This window comes from Rhinopithecus bieti, unplaced genomic scaffold (assembly GCF_001698545.2).
Source record: "Rhinopithecus bieti isolate Rb0 unplaced genomic scaffold, ASM169854v2 scaffold_18471, whole genome shotgun sequence".
Taxonomy (NCBI): Eukaryota; Metazoa; Chordata; class Mammalia; order Primates; family Cercopithecidae; genus Rhinopithecus; species Rhinopithecus bieti.
The window spans coordinates 46,976-57,584 of NW_016809119.1; the positions used below are offsets into that span (position 1 = coordinate 46,976).

The window sequence follows — 10,609 nt, forward strand, 5'->3', positions numbered from 1 at the left end:
GTTTAAGTTCTTTTATGTTTGTTTATGAAATTTCTCAATTTTTTTAAAGTCAGCATGGCCTGAATTGCTAAGTTTTAACAAGCAATTATTAAATTTTAACATATTCTCAAGTGTCTCTATCTTGTGGGACAATTAAAAGGAAATTTTGAAACTGCAAGGGAAAAGAAATAGACGGCATGTACCTTTTAGGAAGCCTAAATGTACTTTATTTAGGAAATTGAAATGCACCTATTAACTAATATAATTGCTCTTTAAATGTAAGCACTTAGTAGCACATAGGATTTAATAATATTTGTAATAAAATACCAGTTTCACCCAATTTTTTTCCTCAAAACACCCTCGTTTTCCTGACATTTAATTTTTTTTCTTAGATTTCCTAGCTCTATCATAGTTTCGACAAGAGGGTCAGTAAACAACAGCCTACAGAGTCAAATCTAGACCACAACCTGCTTCTGTACAGCACAGCAGCTAGGAATAGTTTCTACATTTTAATGGTTTAAAAGAAATCAAAGGAATATTTTGTGACACACGAAAATTTTATGAAATTCAAATTTCAGCATCCATAAGCAAAGTTTTACCAGAACACAGCCATGCCCATTCATTTACATATTGTCTACAACTGCTTTTCTGCTGAACAGCAGAGTTAGGTACTTCCAACAGGGACTGCATGGTTCACAAAGCCTAAAATATTTACTATCTGGTCCTTTACTGAAAAAAATTTGCCAACTCTTGTCTTGATCAAAGAAAAGAATATGTCATTTCTTACTTTACTATTCATACCTAAGACTTAAATGTCTAATTGGCAGGAGAAAACACCTTATTTTCTCACAGTCATCACACTTACAAAAGTAGTTTTGTCAATGCCGCAAGAGGGGTATGATTGTCACATGAAGCAAAATCATGCAAGTGTATCAGACACAAGTGGGGGGAAAGACAGGCTGAGGTACAGAACTTGGGCAAAAGGCAACCAATAGGAAACAACCAATAGAAAATGCGCATGCTCCTCCAGCACGACTGCCATTTTAAACCGGCATTTAGACCAGGCACGGTGGCTCCTGCCTGTAATCCCAGCACTTTGGGAGGCTAAGGCTGATGGATCACCTGAGGTCAGCAGTTTGAGACCAACCTGACCAACATGGTGAAACCTCGTCTCTACTAAAATACAAAATTAGCCGGGCGTGGTGGCGCATACCTGTAGGCCCAGCTACTCGGGAGGCTGAGGCAGAATTGCTTGAACCCGGGAGGCGGAGGTTGCAGTGAGCCGAGATCGCGCCACTGCACTCCAGACTGGGTAACAAGAGCGAAACCCTATCTCAAAATAAAATAATAATAATAATAATAAACAATGATAATAGTAATAAAACCAGCATTTAGGTGTTTATACATAAATCCAGGTAAATGAAATACAACAACACAGCTATTCGTAACACAAAACAAAAGTTTTCACCACATACTCACATTATAGAAAGGTTCCTTCTATAAAGTTAGAAACTCATTTATAGTTCATCATCAAGCTACAGTTTTACCTCAAATTAACTGTGGTTTGTCTAATTAACAAGTCTGAGTCATATAATATCATAAGGTAATTAAACCATTACTTCACAGTGTCCAGTCCACAGTCAGTTCTTAGTTTTGAAAAAAAAAAAAATCGAATGGCTTAACTTTAATATATTTATTTTCAGTCGTCAACTACTCTTAGTTGACAAAATGTACTTCTCTTGATCCTTGACTTTGGATGTGGTCATGTGACTTGACCAGTGGGATGTTAGCAGATGTGACATGAACAGATTGGAAGTATTCTTGCATGGTTGGGCTTGCCCTGCTGTGCTCCAGCGTTTTGCCAAGAGAAAATAATTCCTCAGGTAGCCAGTGGTCCAAGAAGGATGAAAGAGATGTGCAGCAGGGAGTTGCAGTTGGGATTACCCAACCCACAGCTGGGAGCCCAGACCAGCCAAGCCCAGCCTAGATGAGCTGACACAAACACACATCAGCAAGAAATAATGGTTACTGTTATCATGTCACTGAGTTTTGGGACGGTTTGTTATTGAGTTATGGGGTGGACTGACCTAGGTAGGTATCAGAATACTCACTTTATGAAAGCAGAAACTGGATCTCTAAAAAGACATCTTACACAAATAATGGGATACAACTTGGAGATGGTTCTGGCTGATGTTTCATAAACACATAAATACTGAATGCAAATGAGTATCTGTCCAATTTAACAAGTAATACATAAAAGCTGCAGTGATCATTGTTCATGCTATCAAAATAGGGTAAATTTCTAATTTTATCTGGGAAGTAGCCTAACTTCTTTTAGCTAAAATTAGTGTTATAATCTATTTATAATAGACTGCTGCTACCAAAATGGCTTAAGATAGTGGNAAAAAGACATCTTACACAAATAATGGGATACAACTTGGAGATGGTTCTGGCTGATGTTTCATAAACACATAAATACTGAATGCAAATGAGTATCTGTCCAATTTAACAAGTAATACATAAAAGCTGCAGTGATCATTGTTCATGCTATCAAAATAGGGTAAATTTCTAATTTTATCTGGGAAGTAGCCTAACTTCTTTTAGCTAAAATTAGTGTTATAATCTATTTATAATAGACTGCTGCTACCAAAAATGGCTTAAGATAGTGGCTTAGAATAGTATGAAATTTTTCTTTAGAAATTATTTTCTTATAGGAGGATTTCTTACTCTAGACAGGTCTATGAAATTGGATTTTTTTAAAGCACATTTATTCTCACTCAGCTCTATCTGAAATTTAGCATATCCTTCAGTTCAGAATGTAGACAACAAACCACAGTAGTAATAGTAGTATGTAGGGTTATCTCCAATAGAAATTACAGATATTTTCTATTATATTACAATTGTCATAGACATCTAAAATATCTCAAAATATTTACTCATCCTATTTAGAAATTATGGTAGTTATTAGAATCGCCATGAGGTCTTCTATTTAATGAATTAATTTAAAAGTCCCCATGTTATTATGTCACACATTTGTTTTAATATTTTGATAGGTTTCTTCTGTATTATATTTTCAAAAAGCTACCTGGCTGATGAGGTTCCTCAGAGACAGCTGACGTCCGTAGATTGCAGCTTCATGCATAGGAGACCAATCAGACACAGCATCTGCATGGAAAGGGAGGAATGGGTTATATCCTGCTAATGCACTTAGACCCAGAGGCTTATCCTTGCCCATCAATAAGAGCCTAATAGTCCCTGGATGGAGACATTGGATTCACTCAACCAAAATTCCCATTAGAAATTCAGCATTTCTCTTCTTTATTAATATTTTTTGTGCACAGTTTGTTTGAACAATGTCTGGAGAGCTTGGGAAAGAACTACAGCCAGTCCTCAAACTAAGGACAAAAGAGGTGGACTGGGATGACAGATTACTGTATTTCTATTTACACACTGGTTTCAAAGGCAAATGGGCCATTTAGTTAAGGGAGAGCTTTACTAATTACCAGCATTAGTGTGTTAAGCTGTAGCTGCCGGTCTAGTTTCCTGCATGAAATACAGACTTCGGCATCTCAGCAAACAGTGTCCTGTTTTAATAGTAGTAATCATGTAATTACATGCACCATTAGGTTTGGAATGAAATCTAAACAGAACCATATCTATTTATAGATTATCTCCGGTTGTAATATTAAGCACAAATCGGTGCTCAGTCTCACCTTGAAACAGGGACATTATTTACCCCCAAATGCAGCATGCCAAGGTGGTTAAAGAAAGCTCTTAATTCAGACCCGCTTCACCTTTTCTGACCTGTGGGTCCCGGGAAAGGCCCAGTGCCCCAGTTTCCTTCTCTGTAAAGTTACAAGTTGAGCATCCCTAATATATAATATACAGGTTGAGCATCCTTAACCCAAAACTCCCAAATCCAAAATGCTCCAAAATCCAAAGCTTCCTGAGTGCTAACATGATGCCACGAGTGGAAAATTCCACACCTGACATGTGATGGGTTGCAATCAAAACTTTGTTTCATGCACAAACTTATTTAAAATACCATATAAAATTACCTTCAGGTTATGTGTGTAAGGTGTATATGAAACATAAATGAATTTCGTGTTTAGACTTGAGTACAATCCACAAGATAAGTCATTATTGTATATGCAAGTATTCCAACATCTAAAAAAACTGGAAACGCTTCTGGTCCCAAGGATTTCAGAGAAGGGATGCTCAACCTGTACTTACCACGGCTCAATACATACGAGCTACTATTATTATCCTGCCCTAACACTAAACAGACAGTCTTGATTACACCTCATCATCACTGCTATTTAAAACAGCAAATTTATACCGGGCGCGGTGGCTCCACACCTGCAATCCCAGCACTTTTGGAGGCTGAGGTGGGCGGATCACCTGAGGTCAGGAGTTCGAGACCAGCTTGGCCAACGTGGTTAAACACCATCTCTACTAAAAATGTAAAAATTAGCTGGGTGTGGTGGCTCACACCTATAATCCCAGCTACTCGGGAGGCTGAGGCAGGAGAATCGGTTGAACCTGGGAGGTGGAGGTTGCAGTGAGCCGAGGTCATGCCACTGCACTCCAGCCTGGGCAACACAGTGAGACTCTTGTCTCAAAAAAATAAAATAAAACAGCCAAATTTATTCTACGACCATATAGAAGGAAAACAAATTCTTAGGAAAGAGGCCTGAAAATCCAATCCCAACCCATTAAATGCTTTCCTCTCTCTCTTTATAATTGAATATGAATATAACTGAATGAGGCATAGACCTGATTTTTTCTCATCTCAAGCTTCATCTGATTTCCAGTAGAAACGTGAGGGAGGCGTGCCTAAACCTGCTTCAGCTCCAGCTCCACCTGCTTCGGCAAACACACTACATACAAACAAGGTAGAAAGGTCTGATGCCAGTTAGGCCTTGCATGGAAGCTAATAGCTCCTAAAAGCTGAGAAGACCTGGAGAAGGAGGGTACTTATTATCCCTACCTTGCAAAATGAAAGGCTATGAAGTATCCTTTGTACTTAACACATGTTGGCTTAACACTTTGTACTTAATACATGAGGCCCGTCTGCCACCTGAAGCCATCAGTGCCCTGGAAAATCTGTATTAGTAAGCAAATTACCATTCTTCCAGATGGATTCATTAGGCATTTAGTACATAAAAGGAAGACAAATGAGCCCATCTACATACTGCCCATCCAATGCTTTCCTTCTGGGGTCACTAAGGTGCTTGAGACAAGGTACATCTTAAGTGAAATGGCTTTTCCTACTGGCAAAACCTTACGTTTAATAGATACTCAATGTCCTCACAGCATTCTCTGATGTTCCTAATTATTTCTGGAATAATACTGCTGATTCTAGGGCTTGGAAGCTAAAATTCGGACTGCAGATATGGAAAGATTGATCTCCAAATTAGAATTAAAAGGACAAGTAATTCCACCCTGTTGGTGCCGATAATGCCAAATACCATTCACACAAAATCTTGAATGAGAACAAAGAGCCACAAATTGAGAAAGGTTTTGAAAATCAGCTTTCAATAGATTTGCAAATGTATCCTGATGGATCACCACATGTATGATGATTAATCCACTTTTTTTCCAAGTGCTCAGCTGCTAAGAAATACAGCTGCCACATTTCCCAACCTCTCTTAAAGCTCCCTAAGATTATTAGTGTCGACAGCCTAAACAGTCAGGCAGGTAAATTGGGTCCTAATTTGTAAGTGTTCAGATTTCATAAAAATGATGCACTTATCAAGTGTAGCCACAAATGGTCTTGCTTTCTACTCATTCATCATGGGACCATTACTCTTTCTATTTGGGGCAAATAAAGAAGTACGTGCTTCTCCAAGAGAATAACAAAGGCTCTCTGAGTTTGCACCTCTGCAGAATGTAGTGCTTACAGAGCAGAGACAGCTTGTGTCTTTCAGAAGTACAGAGTGTTGTCCTGGTACACGTAGTGAGGGGCTGACAATGTGAATATCTCTAGCTAGCTAGCTAGCTAGCAAGCAGCTGTATTGAGATATAATTCGCATACCATACAATACACCCATTTAATGTGTACAATTCAGCAGTTTTCAGTATATTCAGAGCTATGCAACCAATGCCACAATCAATTTTAGAACATTTTCATCACCCCAAAAAGAAACTCTGTACCCATTAGCAGTCACTCCACAGTTCTACTTCCCCCAGCCCCTGGCAACCATGGATCTAGTTTCTGTCTCTATGCATTTGCCTATTCTGGACATTTCATATAAATGAAACCATACAGTATGTGGTGCTTTGCAACTGGCTTCTTTTATTTAGCATAATGTTTCCAAGTTTCATCCATGCCGTAGCATGCACCAGTACTTCATTCCTTTTTTTTTTTCTTTTTTTTTGGTCAAATAATTCCATTGTATGGATAAGCCACATTTTATTTATTCATTCATCAGTTGACAGAAATTTGTGTCATTTCTACTTCTTGGCTATTATTAATAATGCTGCTATAAACATTCATGTACAAGTTTTTGAGCAGATGTATGCTTTCAATTCTCCTGCATATACGCCTAAAAGAACTGCTGTATGATACGGTAACACAATGTTTGTTTTGAGACTATTTTCCAAAGTGGCTGTACTACTTTATATTCCCATCAGCAGTATATGAGCCTTCCCCTTCTAACTTAAAGTCATTTCAGTTCAGGGTTTGTTAGGCCTGTCACGGTATACCCATGCTCCTGCCCAGAAGAAAAACACGAGTCCCTGTAAAACCAAAATCCGTCTCAAATTTATACAAGGCCTTTGACCTCAGGTCTCAGAACAAATGAGTGATTATGTGAAAATTTACAATAGTGACCATGAATAATTTAACATTTTTCTTTGTGTGTAATGTTTTGTTTGTTTTTCGAGACAGAGTCTCACTTTGTCACCCAGGCTGGAGTACAGTGGGGCAATCTTGGCTCACTGCAACCTCCGCCTCCCGGGTTCAAGTGGTTCTCCTGCCTCAGCCTCTCAAGTAACTGGGACTATAGGTGCACACCATCACACTCAGCTAATTTGTGTAATTTTAGTAGAGACAGGGTTTCACCATGTTGGTGAGACTGGTCTCCAACTCCTGACCTCAAGTGATCCATGCGCCTCAGCCTCCCAAAGTGCTGGGATTATAGGCATGAGCCACTGCGCCTGGCCTACTTTAACATTTTTCTAACATTCAGAGAGCATAGATTGTGTGTATGTGTGTGTGTATTAGCAAACACCACAATTTGCAACATGGATTAGTCCACACACACTCTTTCACTCTGGAAAACACTGAAAAGATAGCTAAGTGAGACATGTCTCTTTAGGGATCCAAATGAGGGTCTGTCTGGTGCACCTGGGAAATGCTTCTTTCTTCATGGTTTTCCAGAGCGCACATTCCAAGCAGGCAACGAGCTGTAGGCTCAACACATGCCCAGTTAAACCCCAAAGCACTTGCCCTTGCTTTCCTGCTAACTGGCAGCTGGAAAGGGCAGAAAACAAGCAGGAAAGGGGACCTATTTTCCTGCCAAAACATGGACAATTCTCAAAGTAGGAGACTATCCAATTCATGAAGGGGAGACTCAAGGTCACCACATCCTTTTCCACTGACCCCACCCAAGTCTTTGATACTCGAGGGCCATTATTAGGTGTACGTAACACATTATCCAAGTCCTTGGCATATATTAAACGCTCTTTCCCAACACTGGTTCAGCCAAGGTCTATTGGTTTTACTGCCAAAAAAATACATGTGAAACGAGGTCACTGACAATGCCATGGATCTGGTACTGTGGCTTATGGGTAAAATGGGGCAGGGAGCTCTTGTAATGAAACCACTCCACAAGTCCTCCAAGTAATGCCATTAAACTTACCTTTTAAATTGTACCCTCATCAAACGTGGAGCACATTAGGGAGGCTGCCATTTCATTTTTATTGTAATTTGTGGAACTTTTTTTCATTTCTGTTATTTCAAAAGAGATTTAAGATGCACTAATTGGTACATTCTGAAAATAGCTGTTACTGATGTTCTGAGAACCCCAGTGAATGCTGGGCAGTAGCATAAATCTACTCATCCTGAGAAACGTTTTGCCAAGTCAAGGAGAGAAAAAAGTTGTTGGGTTGCTCTGAGAGGACAGGAGTATTTGCCTTCAGTCTTCAGGACACAGTAAGGGTGGATTCAGTGGCATGAACCAACCTGCCAGAACCTGGAAAGGATCTGGGTGCTGTGTTCACAATTATTGTGGACCTTGGTTTGATCCCAGGACAAAGAGAAAAGAGGAGAAAAAGAAACAAGAGGCTTACAGTCAGAAACAAACAGAAAGGCCCACTGAGGCAACTCCTGGGCAAGTCAGGCCTGTCCACTACAGTTCTTTCTCCAGTTCCATCATCCAGCCTCTCCTCTCCTCTCCTCTTTCTTCTCTCTCTCCTCTTTCCTGTCTCCCTCTCTCTTCTCTCTCTCTCAGTATAAAGTTGCCTTCCCATTCTGTCTCAAAGGCAGGTTTTCCCCAGAAAACTCACTCCTCCTGAGGTGCCCCAATATCTAAAAATTCACCATAAGACAATAAAATTGTTTTCTTTCAATACCTGTTCTAGCTTGTCTTCTGTTTAAACGTGAATACTCTCTACAGGGTGGGCTCAATTTGGCAAGGATAGAAATACCTCTACAGGTGTCAGTCTTCAGGCAAAATCCCAAAAGATAGACACTAACACTGGGAACAGCGGTTACCTGCTTGGTGGAATTATGGGTGGTTAGTTTATCTTTCAATGTATTTTCCCAAGTTTCCATGAGTAGGTGTAAATTAGTTTCTTAGGGATACCATAACAAAACACCAAACTGCGTGGCTTAAAACAACAGAAATTTGTTGTCACAGAGTCCTAGAGGCTAGCAGTGGGATAGAAGTCTGAAATCAAGGTGTGGACACTGCCATACTCTATCCAAAGGCTCTAGGGAAAAAATCCTTCCTTGCCTCTTCTAGCTTCTGGCAGTGGCCATCAGTCCTTGGTGTTCCTTGGTTTCTAGGTGCTTCACTCCTATCTCTGCCTCTGTTGTCACATAGCATTCTCCATGTGTCTCCTCTCCTTTTCTTACAGGGACTCTGGTCATGTTGGATTAAGGTCCGTCCTACCCTACTTATGACCTCATCTGAACTCATCTTAACTAACGAGGTCGCATTCTGAGGCACAGAGGGTTGAGTATTTAACCATGTATCTTTTCAGGGGACACAGTTCAACTCCTAACAAGCTACTTTCAGGAAAAAAGTAAGACATTCTTTCCCTGCTCCTTGGACAGGAGAGTCTAACATTAAACAAATCTCTATCAAGAGTTGGCTGCCCATCTTCATTCATAACCTTTCCTCCCTCCCTACCCCAGGGAAGTGGGCAGAAAAACACCTGCAGGTGGAGGTGGGAGCAGCAAGACAATCCACACCTGGGCCCTATTTTCCCTCTAACTTGGCCTTGTGCAAAGGGACATGCTTCACCTGAGCTGAGTTTCTTGGCACAGCTATTTGAAAACAGCATTCTGAGTGTTCTGCATTCCACACTTCACCAAGGTTAAGACCTCAGAAGCATAAACAAAAGCAACCAACTACAATTGAGGTTTTACCCAAGGGGCAGGACTGATGTAAAGCAGATGGAGAATGACTCCACTTGAGTAGGGAGAGGCAGAAAGTGGTTTCATGGGGGCAATGGCTCAGCTGGGTGTAGAAGGTGAGTGGCAATTTGCCAGTCAGTTTCGCAACAGAAAGTAAGAGACCAGAAGTATCCGGCACCTACCCTTGTGACTTCTACTTCTTTGAAAACTTCTCTTCCCTTAGTACCTGTGCAATTACAACATCCAGAATCTCTTTCTGCTTCTCTGTCCAACTTACTGGTCCTACTTCATCAACTGGAGGCCTGTCCCAGGGTTCCATCCTTGGTTGACTCTCAGCTCTTGGCCATCAGACAATTTCTCCCTTCCCTAGGTTTCAACCACAGCCCCTCTGTAGAACATTCTGAGGTCTCTGGCTTCTAACCTGTGATCATTCCTAAGTCTCGGTCGCATGTCATCATACTGTGCACTGGGCATCACTGCTGGCACTGTCATGTCCAAAACAGAACTCTGTATCCTCCCCTCCTCATCCTGCATCCAAGGCAACTTCCTTTCCAACTTCCCTCTTATCTAGCTTATCTGACATTACTTTGGGCTTGAGAACCTTATAATTTTGCCTGCCTTCTCTCTGTTAGTTCCAACATTTAATCAAGCAGCATACCCTGATTTCTCTTTCCTTTGAAATCATCGCCCTTTCTCTGTCATTTCCAAAGTTCGATCCAAATGTAAGTTTCATGCTTGGATTAGTGCAGTGGTTCTCAAAGTATGGTCCCTAACCAGTACCATCCGTGTCACCTGGGAGTTTGTTATGAATGCAGATTCCTAGGCCCCCACCCCAGGCCTACCACTTCATCAAAAGCTGCATCATCTGCTTTTTTTTTTTTTTTTTTTTTTTGAGACAGTCTCGCTGTGTTGCCCAGGCTGAAGTACAGTGGCATGACCTCGGCTCACTGCAACCTCTGCCTCCCAGGTTGAAGCAATTCTCCTGCCTCGGCCTCCTAAGTAGCTGGGATTATAGGCATGTGCCAACACACCCAGCTAATTTTT

General features: G+C 40.8%; 1 protein-coding gene across 2 annotated transcripts in view; it reads right to left on the minus strand.

The window, feature by feature from the left end:
- Positions 1-10,609, minus strand: part of ASB9 (ankyrin repeat and SOCS box containing 9) — a 32,088-nt gene that overhangs the window by 16,635 nt on the left and 4,844 nt on the right. For both annotated transcript variants that reach the window (XM_017888586.1, XM_017888585.1), the window contains one exon: positions 3,065-3,144. In XM_017888586.1, coding sequence (XP_017744075.1) covers positions 3,065-3,144 — 80 coding nt within the window. The remainder of the gene's footprint in view (positions 1-3,064; positions 3,145-10,609) is intronic.